The sequence below is a fragment of the Leptodactylus fuscus genome, chromosome 11 (assembly GCF_031893055.1).
Source record: "Leptodactylus fuscus isolate aLepFus1 chromosome 11, aLepFus1.hap2, whole genome shotgun sequence".
Classification (NCBI taxonomy): Eukaryota; Metazoa; Chordata; class Amphibia; order Anura; family Leptodactylidae; genus Leptodactylus; species Leptodactylus fuscus.
The window spans coordinates 47,451,267-47,469,999 of record NC_134275.1 but is presented as its reverse complement, the minus strand read 5'-3'; the positions used below and the strand labels follow the sequence as shown (position 1 = coordinate 47,469,999).

Sequence of the window (18,733 nt, the reverse complement as noted above, 5' to 3'; positions counted from 1 at the left end):
TACTTAGTAGTCAGTATTATAGTAGTTATATTCTTGTATATAGGAGGCAGTATTATAGTAGTTATATTCTTGTACATAGGAGGTAGCATTATACTAGTTATATTCTTGTACATAGGAGTAGTATTATAGTAGTTATATTCTTGTCCATAAGGGGCAGTATTATAGTAGTTATATTCTTGTACATAGGGGTAGTATTATAGTAGTTATATTCTTGTACATAGGAGGCAGCATTATAGTAGTTATATTCTTGCACATAGGAGTAGCATTATAGTAGTTATATTCTTGCACATAGAAGTAGTATTATAGTAGTTATATTCTTGTACATAGGAGTAGTATTATAGTAGTTATATTCTTGTACATAGGGGCAGTATTATAGTAGTTATATTCTTGCACATAGAAGTAGTGTTATAGTAGTTATATTCTTGTACATAGGAGTAGTATTATAGTAGTTATATTCTTGTACATAGGGGCAGTATTATAGTAGTTATATTCTTGTACATAGGAGAACAGTATTATAGTAGTTATATTCTTGTACATAGGAGTAGTATTATAGTAGTTATATTCTTGTACATAGGAGCAGTATTATAGTAGTTATATTCTTGTACATAGGAGAACAGTATTATAGTAGTTATATTCTTGTACATAGGAGTAGTATTATAGTAGTTATATTCTTGTACATTGGAGGCAGCATTATAGTAGTTATATTCTTGCACATAGGAGTAGCATTATAGTAGTTATATTCTTGCACATAGAAGTAGTATTATAGTAGTTATATTCTTGTACATAGGAGTAGTATTATAGTAGTTATATTCTTGTACATAGGAGCAGTATTATAGTAGTTATATTCTTGCACATAGAAGTAGTGTTATAGTAGTTATATTCTTGTACATAGGAGTAGTATTATAGTAGTTATATTCTTGTACATAGGGGCAGTATTATAGTAGTTATATTCTTGTACATAGGAGAACAGTATTATAGTAGTTATATTCTTGTACATAGGAGCAGTATTATAGTAGTTATATTCTTGTACATAGGAGGCAGTATTATAGTAGTTATATTCTTGTACCTAGGAACTTTGATCATTATGGTCTCAGTTTGTATTTGTACATGTCGTCCTCATATACTCTTTTCAAGTTTTCTATGTTTTCTTTTATATGATTTATAGCTGTTTGGTGAACACAGACAAGAAAACAAGCTCCAAATTTGGTATTTTTAATTTTTTTATTTTTCATATATGAACGGTTTAATATCCATCTCTGCTATATTGCAACAACCTGCTAGTGATTCGAGCACTCCAGGAGGTCTTATAAATGGAAATCTATAGCTTTCTTTAAAGCAATTTATTCATTCTACCTCTTATGGCAATGTTCATCCTAATCTTTCTGGTTTGTGAGTAGAATCCTAGAAATTAAGAAAATACTGACACTTAGCACTTAGTAGGAGAGAGCTAGAGGCACTACCCTATATAGCAATGCATGTTTTGTTGGATCTCCTCTTCCATTTTTGATTTTATATATCCACAACACACTGAGTTCTTCTCTGCTGAGATTCGGTTTCTTCGACCTTGCAGAGATTGAGATATTAACCTTATTTATGTAATCATACAACAATCGCTCCTTACAAATTGAGTATTACAACCTAGGCCTGCCCATCTTTATATAACTCAAATGCCACCGTGGACCCACCACTCGGTCCTTGGGAACAGAGCTCAATACTACATACAAAAAGTAGGAATTTTAACAAAATACAAAAAATATTTTTCTTTGACATAAATAATTTTGGGGAAGTTTTGAGTCCAGAGAGGTTCTGGTTAGTCCTTTGAGGGGGAAGGGGGAGTTTTGGACTACCCTCATAGATCTTTGGATTGAGTAAAGTCCGGATTGTCGTAGCAGTTAGCCTCCGGAGATGGGATGTCCATGGGCAAGAGGTCTTTTGTTTTTTCTTCTTTGTCGTCTGAGTGTTGAGAACATTTCTTACAACAGCAGCCACATGTTTTGAAGATGAGCCTGTCATAGGGTTCCAAGGAGTGTAACCAGATCGGGAGGAAGTCCCAGGTCCTCAAAAATGGTGGAAGGACTTTGGGCCATCTCTTCTTAAGAATGTTGATGATGATGACGAGAATAAACAGAAGCAGCAAGGGACCACCCACGGCGGCTAGGACAATCCACCCGGCCATGGACAGGCCGAATATGGCCAAGGGTAGGATAAGGAAGGTGAGCAGCAGGTACAAGACAGCAAACCAGCGGTACTTGGCTGTGATATCTCCAAATTTCTTGGCCACGTGTATTGGAAGACGAAAATATGGAACAACGTACCAGAGAACAATGCCGGTGAGGTTGAAGAACAAGTGGATGAACGCCACCTGGAACCGAGAAGAAGACAATTAAAGCTATGAACCAACCAATGGGTTGTACAACTTGTAAAACTTCTTGAAGACTTGTATGAATATTTCCTTGAGTTATCTTGAAATGACGGGAGGATGGACGGGGATCAAAATAAGCTAGGTTATCCACCCAGATCAGAGGCTAAAATAACTACTACCTACTGTATGTCCTGGGCATCCATAAATAGGTCAATGTCTCAAGAAACATTGGGTCCTTAAACCCTTCATGGGTTGTTGGTCCCTTGTAGGGTGTGATCCAACCCCATTTCTTGCCCTTGACATCAAGCAAAGTTCTATACTTGCTAGTGTCTGCCTAAAACCTGGTATATCACTGCAAAATTTATGTTGCACCAAAACCTCCAGGACAGTCAGGGTACTACAAAACATTACAAGTCATTATACCTGAACTGATTCACTCAGGGACTCTGCAGGACTAGCCAAGGCCGCCAACACTGCTGTGGTGGTGGTTCCAATATTAGATCCGAGAAACAATGGATACGCCCTTTCCATGCTGATGACACCAACACCTGAAAAACAAGATGGTTACCATAAAAAAACATCCCGGTGAGGATCAAGAGAAACAATGTTATGATCTTATACTATTAGTGGGCAAAATATGGGACCCCAAATCTTATCATTGTCACTGAAGGATACTTAAAGGGGAGGTTTGGCATTATTTTTCTGAGAAGCGACATTTTTGCCCATAGGTTGTATTTGATGTAATATCAGACAAAGCCCAAGGACACAAGAACACAGTTTTTGAAAAAATATGATTCTTTTTGCAAATTCCTTATTTGGTCCTGTGTTATATTTGATCTTTCACTTACCCATTAAGGGCACAATAGCCGCGGTAAAGACAGAACTGCTCTGAACCACAAACGTCATTACAGCGCCAACAATGATCGCCAAATAACCGGTGAGCCAGCTGAATGGAAATGGAAAATCTGTAGGAATATAAAGAAAAATGGTGATATAGACCATGCAGGTATAAGCTGGGTATCTCCTGTATATAATTCTATATTTACGTCTGGTATAAGTTATACATCTTCTTGTATATAGTGATATGGGCCGTTCTGGTATAACCTGCGTATCTCCTGTGTATATAATTCTATATGTACAGCTGGTATAAGTTATATATCTTCTTGTATATAGTGATATGGACCAAGCTGGTACAAACCTGGGTATCTCCTGTGTATATAATTCTATATTTACATCTGGTATAAGTTATATATCTTCTTATATATAGTGATATGGGCCAAGCTGGTATAACCTGGGTATCTCCTGTATATAATTATATATGTTTAGCTATATACATCTTCTTGTATATAGTGATATGGACCATGCTGGTACAACCTGGGTATCTCCTATATATAATTCTATATGTACAGCTGCTGTCTTACCAGTAGATGGCACTATTGCTATGCAGTATAGATAGTTGTATATGGCAGAGTATACCAAGAGTTGTTTTCTTAGACTTTCTGAGGATCTCAGATGATTTTTATTTGATGGATCAGAGTGACTTTTACTCCAAGGATCCCTTGTTTTTAGCTGTGTTCCTCACAATCCCTGTATTTCCAGGGTTTGTGGTCGCTATGCCGGTCACTCACCTGCATTGATGATCTTCTTGATGACATGAGCGATCTGACCCTTCAGGACGGAGTTGAGAAGTTTGACGATGAGAATGAGACACGAGCAGAGAACCAGCAGGGAGGCAGTCAGGAGGATGAAGCCCACTGCTATGTCTGGGAGTTCGGCATGGGCAAAAATATGGACACCTGGCAGAGGAGAACATGATACTATCAGTCCCATGGCAGTAATATCAGGACTTCTGTGGCTTATATACCACATTACTGCCACTAGTCTAGTGTACAGACATTCTTTAGAATTTTTCCTTATGCAATAGTGGAGCTGTATTATATGGGCAACCCCCTTAAAGAAGACCAACTCCAATTTTCTTATCCATCAATAGTCGCTCCTCCACTTATTCTGGTTCAGTCGGAATTTTTTCTCTAGTCCCCACCATTCCTGAGCAATCATTGTTGTCAGTTTCAGCACCCATGTTGCTAAGTAGGCTCCCTCCAGTTGGGTGGGCGGTCCTTGACTACAGCAGATATTCATGGACCGCCCACCTGAATGTGGGGAGCCTAACAAGCTTATTAGATGCTGAAACTATCAACACCAATTGCACTGGCATGGTAGGGGCTAGAGAAAAATTCCAACTGCACCAGAATCAGTGGAGGGGCAGCTATAAAAGAAGGCAAAGAGTCAGAGCTGGTGGAGGTGGTGAAATTGCCCTTTAATTATTCCTATAAGGACAATGAAACTCAGTCCCATCCCTCACTTACATCTCTCTATATTTTCTTTAATGGTGACGTTATTCTGTATAAATGTTTCATTTCCTTCAGTAACACAGGTGACAATGCTGCAGTTAGTCAAATTTGTAACTGGGATGTAGTCTGTGACCTGCAAAAGTAGCAATACAGAATTGAATACAACAATAATTATGACATACTGTATATACTGTAATTTTTCTTAAATTTGAAATTTTTTTTAAAACTTAAAATAGAGCTTCTTTTGCTGTTTAGAATAAGAATTTTGATTTCCACCCAATGCCTCTATCAAAGCTCATGGAATATTCCATTTTTTAATGAATTGCAGTACTACTTTTCACCAGATATTTTCCATAGACGCTAATAGAACAGCGCCTCCAGTTGAAATCTATTAGACTTTCTATTTATTTAAAATTTTTGTAAGTAGGATATCAATATTGTCCCTACAAGGTAAGTAGTGGTGGCTGTCGGATGAACTGCCACATGATGGTTATACTTACAATTGTCTCGTTGGTGACACACCATCGTTTGATCAGACTTTTGTTTGCATATTCTGGATCTCCAATGGCGTTCCCTGAAATAACTTTGCTGTCCAACTGCAAGACATGAAGGGGGACACAATTAACCAAAAGGTCTATCCACAGTCTGGTATGTAGAGTATCAGTAGGTCTTGGGGATGGTGGTGGTGACATCACCCAAAAACACCATTCCAGCCCTATTGGTAGCACACATGGGGATTGGGGACGTGTCTAACCTTGATGATGAGGTCAGTAAAGGGCCGAGTGATGACTTTAAGGATATCTGGTGCGTCTCCTCCTGCGTGGATGTTAAAGCTCTTGATGATAGCTTCAGAGACGTAGAAGAGATATCCCGTTCCAAGCTCGATAGGTAGCAGAATGATGACGGTCAGCCAGTTGAACATACCGTGCACGGCAGAACCTCCAAATGCCCTAGAACCAACCAATTTGTATCCGTTATACTGTAGATCAGGGCAGTTTGCACAAGTTATGAGATTCCAAATAGGGTCAACTACAGTAGCCCTATTCCAATATCCTTCTCAATATAGACCAATATACTTGATATCTCTATATAGATAAACTCAAGGACTCTACCTTCGAAACTCGTTGCGGTCCCCAGACTGAGCCAAAGACACCAAGGTGCTGGTCACTGATGTTCCCACGTTGACCCCCATGATGATGGGAATAGAAGCTCTAACGTTCAGAACTGGAAAAGAGCAAGAGGTTGTAATTAATAAAAAGTTCTTCATCTACAATCCAAGTTAACCCAACTTAAAATGCTAGACCTAGAAGGTCTCCAACATCTACCCCCAAGATGTCTTATCACTTCTACCCAACAAGTCCTTACTTCCAGAGGAAACCATGCTGACAATGATGGAAGACGAGGTACTTGAGCTCTGCACCAGGACCGTCACCAGAACACCGATGACCAAACCAGCGATGGGATTGGCGAGAACATCGTTATCACTAAAGATGTCTCCAGTGAGTTTACCTAAAATACAATATATATTAAGATCCTTGATACATTCTGAAGATGGAGACATATCTCATGGAAGAACATGGGCTACTTACTTCCGACGAGCTGGAATGCTGAACTCAGAACATCCAAGGAGCAGATGAACAAGTAGAGGAACCCAATGAGAAGACAGCCCTTCCCAAACCCGAACACAACGCGCTTGACTCTTTCCTTGTTATTCAGTTCTGGAGAATGATTATATATGGTGTTACCTCAGGAACAAATACCAAGAAGACTGCTGAAAAACTACCACAAAAATAACCCACCTTTCCATGAAGGGCCAGAGGCTTGAAGTTCTGGTAAAGCCCAAGGATCAAATTCTTCATTTGTTTCTTCATATAGCGCCAAATCCATGGATAATGTGTAGGTTGAGTCTATAGAAAAAATTACATTATAAGTAGAATGGTCTCTTCAAGGGACTCTGTACTTGCCTCAAAGGCAATTTTGTCAGATGCAACATGACCCAAGTCTTGTATGGTAGATTTAATATTGCACTACCGGACAATTCTTGCCCCACCTGTCACCACACACAGATCAGACCATAGTATAGTGCAAAACTAAGGTGTCACTATGGTGCAGTATTAATCAGATTTGTCAGTATTAATCCAATTTTTTACTCAAAACTGAATTAACTCTTTACAGTAAGCAACCACATTGACCCGTTTATTGATCCGATATGTAAGTAGCGTAATATAACCGGCAATGTATGGAGTTATCTGTAATGGCAGTCTTTTATTATTGACGGCCTCTATAATTCACTCTGCCTGATGCTGTCGCTTCTATAATTGGATAATCAGCTACTGGCAGATGGTGGCGATGAGATAGCGGTATACAGGGCTGGTGGTGACTAAGACCGAGCATGAAAAATACTATAACATGTATACTATAGTGATACCTTCACTCAAAGCAAAGGTGGAGCCCCAGAGCAGAAATCCTAACGGAGCATTTATTTCAGTTTTATGCCAACTCATCCCAATACAAAGGGGATCCAGAGTATAAGCTAGAATAGATATCAACTTGGCAACCCCTGGTAAAAGTTAGGTGGCACATTGGCACCCAAGAGTACCTAGAACCCTAAGCACATGCCCTAGTAGTCCCTCACAGGTGTGCCCTTGGTGTTTTTAATTTATTTTATTAAGGTCAGGAAACTCCTCCATGAGATTATGTCTTTGAGCCTTACCAGCGGGAAGATCCTCCAACGGGACCTTCACGGGAGTGTCATCGATGTTCTTGCTCAAGTCAGACAGAGGGACCTGTGGGTTGTTGCTGGTGAATGGCATGTTGGTAGCTTCGCTCTCAGACCCTTGTGAAGTCTGGTGTTACTCTGCATACGGAAGGAAAAGACACATCAGAGAACAAATCGTCACAGAACATGTTTTCTTAGAGCTTTCCCCTTTGGCCTAATGGTAGACCTCTCCAACCTCGTCCTCATTGGTGATGGGATGTACTTTGAAGACCAATATCCCCTTATAGGGTTAAAAATTATCAAGGTGCATTTACAGTATTAGGGGCCAACATGGTAGCGTGCCCATTTGGCAAGAAAACTCAGGAAGCTCTCCTTCTGTCCTACTCAGGTAACCACGTCCAGGAATGGACCTACTTGACAATACCATAGGGACTACTTTTAGCTGATCATACTAGATGTTTCTCCCACCTTGGAGCCTAAGACAGTCTGAAGATACAATGTAGGAAAACCAAAACTTCAAAAAATTCCCACCTCTTTATAGTGGGGGCGATTTGACAACCTTTTGAAGGACCACAAGATGACTGTGACTCTTCTATAGCCCTCCTGACCATTATCTGGTGAGTGAAGTTATAGTTGTGCAAGCCCCCCTTGAATTTTTTAGTGGAGTGAAGGGGCTCCAGTACTTGGTACATGGTCAGACAGGGTCAGATATGTTTTTGAAATCCATTTAGGACAATCCATTGACTATAAGCAGTGTGTGAAGGCCCTCACTACATGTGCAGGTCCTCAAAGCCTCTGCACAAGCTCACTGCTTATCTCACAGATTTTATTAGCTATTGCCACTGTAAAAATGTTTCCATCCTTCTATAATCTGTGTATTTTTAACTTCTTTACTGTACATTGTGTGTGGACATGACGCTTTTCACTTGTACAATGTACAGAAAATTCTTGGAAAGTTGTAATTATTTATGGCAGCTCTGCCTCTTTCTGTGACTAGGATCATTATATATGATAAAGGTTTCCTCTGCTCCATGGTATAAGGGAGGGAAGGGGGGTAGAGCAGGGTGCCCCAACAGCACAGAGTATTTAAGGATAGTAGTGACCTGTCCACTCATATGATGGCATCACAGCAGTGCAGAGTATTTCAGGAATGGAATGATTTAATCCATTTTCAAGATGACTTCTTGATGTCAGTAAATGGAAACGTGTGTTACATGAATGGGGTTAAAAACCTGTCCTTATCTAATCTTACTTGCACAGCTGTGGCTTTGTTACACTGGCACACTGTAACAATATTTCAGTAACTCTGCTTGCTGTCAGTGAATTTTTTTTACTGACATGAAGCCTTGTACGCACTTGACAGGTTTCTACATTATATGCAGCCTAGATAATCCTTTGTGAGCTGAAGTCATCGTCATCATCATCATCATCATAAATTCCTTCAGTTTGCTACAATGTATCAGTTTCAGTCCAGACTCAGGTGATTGTCTAAACCTGATACAAATGTAGCTAAACCTAAGATTTGAACCCGAGTTGATTTTATTTCTTTTCAGCCTCTATTCCAGTTATTACTTCTGCTTTCTATGATGTTAGAAGTTTTCTGTTCTCCCCGTTTTCGGTGTCATGGTATGACCGTTGGGTCAGGATCGGCCTCAGGTCCTTCTCTTTCCTATATGTACTAACAGACCCCACGGGTATTTGCACTGTTCGGCCTCACTGATCTCTCTCACTTCACTGCACTCAGATTCTAATATTAGACTGGAAAGCAAAGAAGGTCAAAGACCCTTGTATAAGGATTTTCCTTTTGGGGGGCAAATAGTTGAAAACAGAAGCTATGCAACAGATGCCGAGTGTGACCCCTGCCCAAGAGGCCTCTTAAAGAAGCCACACACTTAAAAAGAGTTATATTCATACATGCTGGGCCAGGCCTAGGGTGTGTGTTTTCTTAATGAGGAGAAGAGAGTATTCTGCTGCCAGACTATGCCAGCTATACAGTATCTAGAAGAGAGATTTGGGGCCCCCGACAATCAGACGTTACCACAAGGGACCAGCTAGTTAAAAGGGTATTCCTATCTTAGGAATTGATATGTAGTCAGTTTATGATCAGTGGGTTCTATCGTATGATACTCCCAATGACCCTTGAAGTGACGGGGACGTCGCCTGGTGTAGCACTACCTCTACCTCCAGTGCCCATGGGTGCCGCTAAGTAGAGAACTGCAGTGTGGCCCCTTTCAAATGGAAGCATGTCACAGTTTTCTACACAGACCATGGGCAGTGAAAACTTAAAGGGATGCAGCTGTACGCCAGCAGGGTTATACCTGTGAATGCTAGGCAATGCTCTAAGTAGGGTAGCGCATCCTAGAGAACACAAGAAAAGGTTTGTAGATGGAAATATAAAAGGAAAGAAAAAATCGGAGTCCAATGTGACCCCAGGACAGTGAAGGTGCTGCCCAGGAGATATGGTAGTACCAAAGGCAGTAGAAGAAGGAAATGCAAAAAGTTCAGTTTTTGAAGGACTGTTCAAGAATCTGCTGCAGCAATCTGAGATCCGTGTCCAGTGGTGGATGAGGGTCTGGCAGCCCTTATAGACATACGATGGATCTATATGACTTACACATCAGTCAAAAATTCCAAAAACATTCTTAGCTTTTTACATAAATGTTCTACCCCCATAAGGCACAGGTGCGGAGAATTCTCAAGAAAGAGCAGAATCTTCAGTTTTGGATAAGAATCTTATTAGGGTAAAACATTCTAGAGAACTGGAGCAGCATGAGAAGAGTCTTGTAGATGAGTATATAAGGAGGAAAGGAAAGAACTGATCCAATGTGACACCAAGACAGAGAAGACGATGCTCAGGGTATAAGATAGTACCACAGGCTGAAATGGAAATATCAGGTTTAGGTGGTTAGTAAATGGCGGAAACAAAAAGTTCAGTTTTGAAGGATTCAGTTTTGGAAAGAGGCTGAAACTCAGACGGATGAGGCTTTGGCATCCCGTATAAACATACGATGGATTGGTACATTCATGTATATACATCAGTCAAACATCACAACAACTGCATCTTATCAGCATCTTATCAATATTCTTCCCCCAACAAGACCGGCCATCTAAGGAGCGGAGAAGTGGCACTTACCAGTGAGAGCAGAATCTTCAGCTGGGCCAAATGCAAGGAGAAGAGGTGCGCATCCCCTATATAAAGCTCCAGGAGCGAGGGCAAAGTTTTCTGCATTATCAGCACGTTGTCACTCCTCTATCACTCCCATTATTAATGTTTACTAAGTTAATCTAATTGGGCCGGTGTTATTGCCTCCCAGGTGTCCTCATGTGCTGCTCAGATATATTGTCCTGTTTACTGCACTGTTGTTGTCACATACACAAAGATCACAGTGTTGTATCATTTTACATTTATATAGGGTAGTATATATACGTTCACTTTATATCACTTTATAGTGTGCCACCCTCTTCCCCTACTTTGGTAGGACCCATCTAAAGATTTATGGCCCATGAATATAATGTCAAAACTTCAGTGAAGACTGACAGGCAGGGGGATAAAGGAATTAATTTATCATATTAATTTTTCAGAGTCTATTCATTAGTCCTGAGGTTAATGACTCATGAATTTAATGTCAGGACCACAGTGAAGACTGATACACAGTCATAGAGAGGTAAAAGGTAACTAATGGATTCTAAATATAGTGCTTGTTTTTTTACCTTCTACTTTTCTGGTTCATAAATATAATGCTAGGACTACAGTGCAGACTGACACTCTGGCACAACAGTATGGGAAAGAGAATTAGAGAAATTAAAGGGAATCTTTCACCACCTTTAACAACTCCAACTCTTTCCGTCCTTCAGTAGGTGATGCTCTACTAATTCGGGCGCAGTTGGAATTTTTTCTCTAGCCCCCACCATTCCCAAGCAATCATTGCTATTAGTTTCAGTACCTAATATGATAATTATGCTTGCTACTGTCAGGTGGGTGGTCCCAGACTACTTGATGCCATCAAGGACTGCCCCCCTGACAGTATGGAGACTAATTAGCATACTGAGAGCTGAAACTAACTGAAATGATTACTCTGGAATGGTGAGGGCTAGAGTAAAAATTCTAACTGTGACAGAATCAGTATAGCCCCACCTATTGAAGGTCAGGAAGAATTGCAATCAGTGGAGGTGGTAATAGGTTCCCTTTAAATTCAGTGTTTGGTGTCCCCCTATAATTCTATTTTTTGGATTAGATTTATAGGACTTGTTCACTCTGAGTTTACTGACACATGAATATAATCCTAGAAATAGTAAAGACTGACACACAGTAATGCAGAATTGATGTAACCATGCTTATATGGGCACTGTAATGGGGCCATTAGGTAACCCAGAGATTGGGAGATCTTCTATGGTCTGATTCTGAGACTTTCCTGTAAGATAATGCGCCAAACTTATAAAAATCCTTGACAAGAGAAATGTCTGCGAGGAATGTTGGGAATCCATAAATTACCCCCCTCATTAATATGCATCATTGCTTTATTATGAGATTTGCTGAGGGCTGTGGTGCCGGGCAGAAGACTCGGATACGGAGAGTGCGCCGCGCGGCTCTCTTAAGTACTAAACCCATTAAGGAATCTCGTCCCGGTATAAGATGCACGGCGCTCTCCCCAGGAGATGTTTATGAATATCTAACAGAGTTAATGTATCCTTAAGATATTCTTACAAGATCTTCTCGAAGACGCAGATTTCTTGGAGGAAAAGCAAAGTCAACTAACTTGAAAATGATACTCTGGAGAATTCCCGTAATCTGACAATGAGAGGACAGGACAGGAGCCGGATTATCAAACTGTCTGAATTAACAGATGGACCATCCAGAACAGTCTGGAGAACCTGGCGTGTTCTCTCAAATCTCTGCTTTTGTGGTTCGGTAGAGAAACTGATGGTCAGTGGTATATACAGTACTCAGATACTGATGGCCAGTGGTATATAAAGTGTTCAGATCCTGATGGTCAGTGGTATATACAGTGCTCAGATCCTGGTGGTCAGTGGTATATACAGTGCTCAGATACTGATGGTCAGTTGTATATACAGTGTTCAGATCCTGATGGCCAGTGGTATATACAGTGCTCAGATACTGATGGTCAGTAGTATATACAATGCTCAGATACTGTTGGCCAGTGGTATATAAAGTGTTCAAATCCTGATGGTCAGTGGTATATACAGTGCTCAGATCCTGGTGGTCAGTGGTATATACAGTGCTCAGATCCTGGTGGTCAGTGGTATATACAGTGCTCAGATACTGATGGTCAGTTGTATATACAGTGCTCAGATCCTGGTGGTCAGTGGTATATACAGTGCTCAGATCCTGGTGGTCAGTGGTATATACAGTGCTCAGATACTGATGGTCAGTTGTATATACAGTGCTCAGATACTGATAGTCAGTGGTATATACAGTGCTCAGATACTGATCATCAGTGGTATATACAGTGCTCAGATCCTGATGGTCAGTGATATATACAGTACTCAGATCCTGATGGTCAGTGGTATATACAGTACTCAGATACTGATGGCCAGTGGTATATAAAGTGTTCAGATCCAGGTGGTCAGTGGTATATACAGTGCTCAGATACTGATGGTCAGTGGTATATAAAGTGTTCAGATCTTGATGGTCAGTGGTATATACAGTGCTCAGATACTGATGGTCAGTTGTATATACAGTGCTCAGATACTGATAGTCATTGGTATATACAGTGCTCAAATCCTGATGGTCAGTGGTATATACAGTGCTCAGATACTGATCGCCAGTGATATATACAGTACTCAGATACTGATAGTCATTGGTATATACAGTGCTCAGATCCTGATGGTCAGTGGTTTATACAGTGCTCAGATCCTGATGGTCAGTGGTATATACAGTGTTCAGATCCTGATGGCCAGTGGTATATACAGTGCTCAGATACTGATCACCAGTGGCATATACAGTACTCAGATACTGATAGTCATTGGTATATACAGTACTCAGATACTGATAGTCATTGGTATATACAGTGTTGAGATCCTGGTGGATCTAATCAATAGCTCCTGCTGCTCAGTGGTATATACACTCTATAGCTCCTGGTAGTCAGCAGTATTATTAGGACACAGACCCCTGGACATGAGATATTCTTGGCGTATCTCCATGGCGGCCACTGATGACATCATCAGTAATACCCCTCTATGCTACATTAATAGCGATGATAAAATCAGACTGGTAATTTACAGCTTGAGATAACTGTTACTCCCATCATTCACTCCATGCTGAAGATGTGATAATGAGAGTGATCTCCACCTCCTTCTACTCCCTGCACCTCTCAGTGTTCAGTTAAAGGGGACCTTTCACTGTCTCCACCATCTCCAACTGTTTAATCCTTTAATCCTTTTTCTGTAGCCTCCACCATTCCTGAGTAATCATTTCTGTTATTTTCAGCACAATTAGTCTCTCCACTGTCCAATGGGCGGTCTCAGACTACCCGCTCCAGTCTAGGACTGTCCACAGTAGACAGTAGAGTGCATTATTAGCATCTTGGGTGCTGAAACCAACAGCAATGAATGGTTGGGAACGATGAGGGCTTGAGAAAAAATTCCAACTGCTCCAGAATCAGTGGAGGGGCGCCTATTGAAGGATACAAAAATTTGGAGTTGGAGGAGACGATGAAAGGTCCCTTTAAGACACAATACTGAAATTATTATAGTGAGCTCTGATCCATTTTACTGATACACAAATCCAAAATTCCTGCTGAAATACAGAAATATCTAATAAAGTTTTATCAGCCTGCAACCACCACCAGGAGGAGCTCAGGTCATCACTGTCTACTGTTATTATTTGATTCAATGTATGCGGTAACTCCCCCTAGTGGTGGCTGCAGGCAGGCAGAATTTTATCATTTAACAGCTACCACAACTCGCTGGTACTTGTAGTGCAACAATGAAGACAGATCAGGTACATGTTGGCTTCTTATCCAGTATTTACACTTTGACCCAATACAGATACTAAAGAAACTTTGATCTGCTCTTCCTGAAACTTCCTGGAATAAAATGTCAAAGCTATTGTGAAGACTGACACTTTCAGAACCAGACATTAGAAGAGTCTCTATAGGTGATGTCTTAATGACTTCTAGGGGGTCAGGACAGGGAGGATTCATACTAATCTGGGAACACTTGGCCCAGGATCACTATGAATTCCTCAGCAAATATTATCTATGCATTGCCTATAGGACTCCTAGACTTTACCCCGAGGCATTGGGAGGGAATCTGCCCCTCCTGCCAAACATCCACCCCTCTATCTGTATCCTGGATGCCCCATGGACACAACGCAGCTTTTGACGTCGCCTCCAGGAGGCAGCGATGACCTGGTTATAGATTTACTAACTTGTTTCGGTAGGATAAGGATGAACGTCTGTCAGTATTAACCCTTCACACAGTGAGCCCAGTCCTGATAATACTGGAAAAACACAGGTGTATCCCCCATGCTTTACACTGCAGCTCAGATAGTGAAGCCTGCTGGAACAGAACGTACAGATGAACAGGCTAGTGATTCCTGGCTAGTGACCAGAAATCACTGTAGCTGTCACTGTTATCGGGAGGGTGGGGGCACTGTTACTGCTATGAAGCTGCTGTGGCTGTCGCTGTTATGGGATCACTATGGCTGTCGCTGTTATGAGGGCATTGTGGCTGTCATTGTTATGGGGGCACTGTGGCTGTCACTGTTATGGGGATCCTCTAGGTGTCACTGTTTTAGGAGTCCTGTGATTGTCATTATTATGGGGGTGCTGTGGTTGGCACTGTAATGCAGCACAGTTGCTGCCACTATTATGGGGGCATAGTGGCTATCACTGTTATAGGAGCAAAGTGGCTGTCACTATTATGGGGAACAGTAACTGTCATTATTATGGGGCACAGTGGCTGTCATTTTTATGGGGCACAATTGCTGTCATGATTATGTCACTATTATAGTGACACAGTTGCTGTCACTATCATGGGGCACAGTGGTTGTCACTATTATGAGGGCACAGTTGCTGTCAGTATTATGGGAAGAGTGGCTATTAATATTGTGGGAGTACAGTGGCTGTCACTATCATGGAGCACAGTGGCTTTCAATATTATGGGGCACATTAGCTGTCACTATTATGGAGGCACAGTTGCTGTCAGCATCATGGGGCACAGTGGCTGTCACTATCATGGGGCACAGTGACTGTCACTGTTGTGAGGGTCCTTCACCTCTCATGGTTTTTGGGATCCTGTGTCAGGTGCTTCCTTTCACCATTTTGTCTCTAGTCTGCACGGAAACAGATCACGTAAGATTATACTATAAGATTATTGTGAAATTGAGCTGGAATTTTTGCACTTTGTGATTTGCAGCCGTTCCCTTCACTTTACTGTCAGTCACGGTGCAGTCCCAGCTACCCCATGTGACATATTATACACCAACAGAGGGTGCTTCTACCACATCTAGACAGTCACTAGAGGTACAGTATTCGTCACAGTAGGCTAAGGAAAAAAGATCACGAGAAACTGATACAATGTAGCAAACATTCAGCTGTGTAACTAGGATGTTACCATTCACTGACAATAAGGAGAGATCTTAAAATGGAGAGGAGCTAAATCATAAAGTGATGACCATTATATCTGTATAGTCCTGATATTACAGACATTTATTTTGTTATGATTTCCCCTATGTGTACTATAGGGTGGGATAACGTCTGCGCTGTGACAAGACCGGTGACCCCAAGTTCTGGTGAGATGAATGGCGGCCTCTGTTCTTCTGGGGTCATCCATCTTTTCATCAAATGACTCGCCCGCATATGGAGAGCAGATCTGCACCCATCAATGTTTATGCTGAAATGTCGCCATCTGCAGCTCTGGAGGAGGAACGTGTCCACAGTTTACTGCCCGTCTGCCCCTGTATACAAGAAAACTGATGTTACACATGTTCATAAAAACATACATGTAGACCCACACCTGTCCCCCCACCACATACAGCAAACAGTGGGGGCTTGTCATGGTGCAAGATATTCAGGTACTAGAGAGCAGACTGATTTGGACACTATGTGGGCACTGTATGGAAGTATTATATGGGCACTGTACGGCAGTATAACATGGACGCTGCATGGAAGTAATATATGGGCAATATATGGTGGCATAATATGGATGCTGTATGCAAGTATTATATGGACACTGTATGTCGGTATAACATGGACACTGCATGGAAGTAATATATGGGCACTATATGGTGGTTTAACATGGATGCCTGCAGGGAAGTATTATATGGGCACTGTATGGTGGTATTTCATTAAATCATCACTGTCTGGCAATATTATATGGTCTGTGTCTGGTAGAAGTATGTAGTCTGTATGGAACTGTTATGTAGATTCCAAATAGCAGTATTATCTTTACATAACATTATGTACTCACTATGAGCCAGCATTGTATGAACACTGACTGGTACCATTACTTGTTCCATATATTAGGTATTATGGGGTACTGTATGATGTTGTCTGTTAACTATACGACACATTTATGTAGGCACTTTATGGCAGTATTATTTATATGTTCAGTGTATGGCGCTGTTATTTAGGTACTGTATTATATTATTATGTGCCCTCTGTATAGCACTTCTTTGTAGGCAGTATTATGTATGTATTGTGTAATATTGATATGTATTAGCCAGTATTATGTGGGCACTGCATGATACTCTTATGTAGGCTTTCTGAGTCAGCGGTATGTGGTCACTATATAGTCACATATGTGCATCCTATGAAACATTAAAGTAAACATTTTATACTTTTATTGTGTCGGCACTTTATGGTGCTGTTATATGTTGAGTGTAATACACGATGTAGGCATTGTCAGCATTATGTGGTCACTATATGGCATTTTAATATAAGAAGTATATAGCGATATTATATGAGCACTTTGTGGCACTATGTGGCACTTTAATGTACGCACTATATGTCAGTATTATGTAGGTACTTTATGGTGCTGTTATAGAGTGTATGGGACTGTGTTTGCACTGCCAACATTATGTGGCCACTGTATGTGTTCACTATAAGGCACTTGTATATAAAACGGTATGGTGGTATTATGTCAGCACTTTCTGGTGCTATGTGTTTACTATAGAGCACTTCTATATGAGCACAATATAGTGGTATTTTGTGGTCACTGTATGTGCTATGTGTTCACTATAAGGCACGTGTATGTAAGCATTATAAGGCAGTATTATGTGGACACTGTATGATGCTATGTGTTCACTGTAAGGCACTTATATGTAAACACTATATGGCGGTATTATGTGGGCACTTTGTGTTGTTGTTATGAGCAACAATGTAAAAAAAAAATCAGGGTAAAATCCTGCGTATTGATGCCGCATCCGGTAACTGGCCCAGGGTGCGTCTTCCCATGTATGGTCAGCTTTAATCACTATATACTAACTTCAGGAGAATTTATAAAAATACCAAGAAGAAAAGGCCGTGACGTGTCTTGAGCAGTGAGGATGAAGCGGCTGTGACCCCGCAGGAGGCAGGAATGGGGGGGGGGATCAGACAGGACAGACCACCCCTGGCATGTTTCACGTCAAAACACCTCCAAGTAAAGCAGAGTGGCTCTAATAACCCAAACACAGCACGGAAAAATGAAGCCGCACCTCACAAATCTAATACATGACAGGCTCGCTGTCTGAAATATCTTCCTGATGGGTTTCAGCCAATGCAGAAGAATACGTCAAATGGTGACTAGGGAGCATTTCTCCTTTAAATAAAAAACCTTGTTCTCTAGTTCTGGGAAAGTTGGGTGATGGCGAATATGGCCGCCATCACAGGACAGCATCCAGATATTCCAGTATGGGAAAGGGTATATATCTGCATAATAAGGTAGCTGGGAAAGCTGGGTTATCACCAAGCAGCAGCCATATTGGTTGTCACCACCTTCTAAAGCAAATGTAACTGAATATTACAGGAATGGGAAGTTGGGTTATGGCAGCCATGTTGGTTGTTACCTAGATTTTACCAGGAAATGCTAAAGATTTTACTTGACTAAACGTGTGAATGAGATTATAATTCCAGCCCTTCATCAAAGGTGCCCAAAAATGATAGTCTCAGGTCCCCCAACAAAGTGTACCATAATAGACACTGCGCCCTCATCACTAGAACAGCCAAAGTACCCTATCATACCCACAGTGCCCCATCATACCTACAGTACTCCATTATATCTAGTCCTCATCATACCTACATTCCTCATCATATACACAGTGCCCCATCATACCTACAGTGCTCCATCATGTCCACA

General features: G+C 41.1%; 1 protein-coding gene across 1 annotated transcript; it reads right to left on the bottom strand.

The window, feature by feature from the left end:
* Window positions 1-1,202: 1,202 nt before the first annotated feature.
* SLC34A3 (solute carrier family 34 member 3) lies at window positions 1,203-10,605 on the bottom strand. The gene is made up of 13 exons (XM_075260087.1): window positions 10,566-10,605; window positions 7,427-7,570; window positions 6,513-6,620; window positions 6,303-6,431; window positions 6,079-6,222; window positions 5,826-5,937; window positions 5,468-5,663; window positions 5,214-5,309; window positions 4,729-4,846; window positions 3,991-4,158; window positions 3,211-3,327; window positions 2,786-2,910; window positions 1,203-2,362 (listed from the first exon to the last, which is right to left on the bottom strand). Exons 2-13 carry the CDS (start codon window positions 7,524-7,526, stop codon window positions 1,850-1,852), a joined length of 1,926 nt encoding a protein of 641 aa, XP_075116188.1. The 5' UTR covers window positions 7,527-7,570; window positions 10,566-10,605; the 3' UTR covers window positions 1,203-1,849.
* Between the last annotated feature and the right edge of the window lie 8,128 nt (window positions 10,606-18,733).

What these genes read in the sequence shown, in the direction of transcription:
- SLC34A3 (XM_075260087.1), bottom strand. Translation starts at nt 7,526, where the DNA reads ATGCCATTCACCAGCAACAACCCACAGGTCCCTCTGTCTGACTTGAGC. An exon ending in GTGTCACCAACGAGACAATT is followed by an intron (nt 4,847 to 5,213) that starts GTAAGTATAACC and finishes CTACTTTTGCAG; the next exon opens with GTCACAGACTACATCCCAGT. An exon ending in CCCTGAGTGAATCAGTTCAG is followed by an intron (nt 2,363 to 2,785) that starts GTATAATGACTT and finishes TCTCGGTTCCAG; the next exon opens with GTGGCGTTCATCCACTTGTT.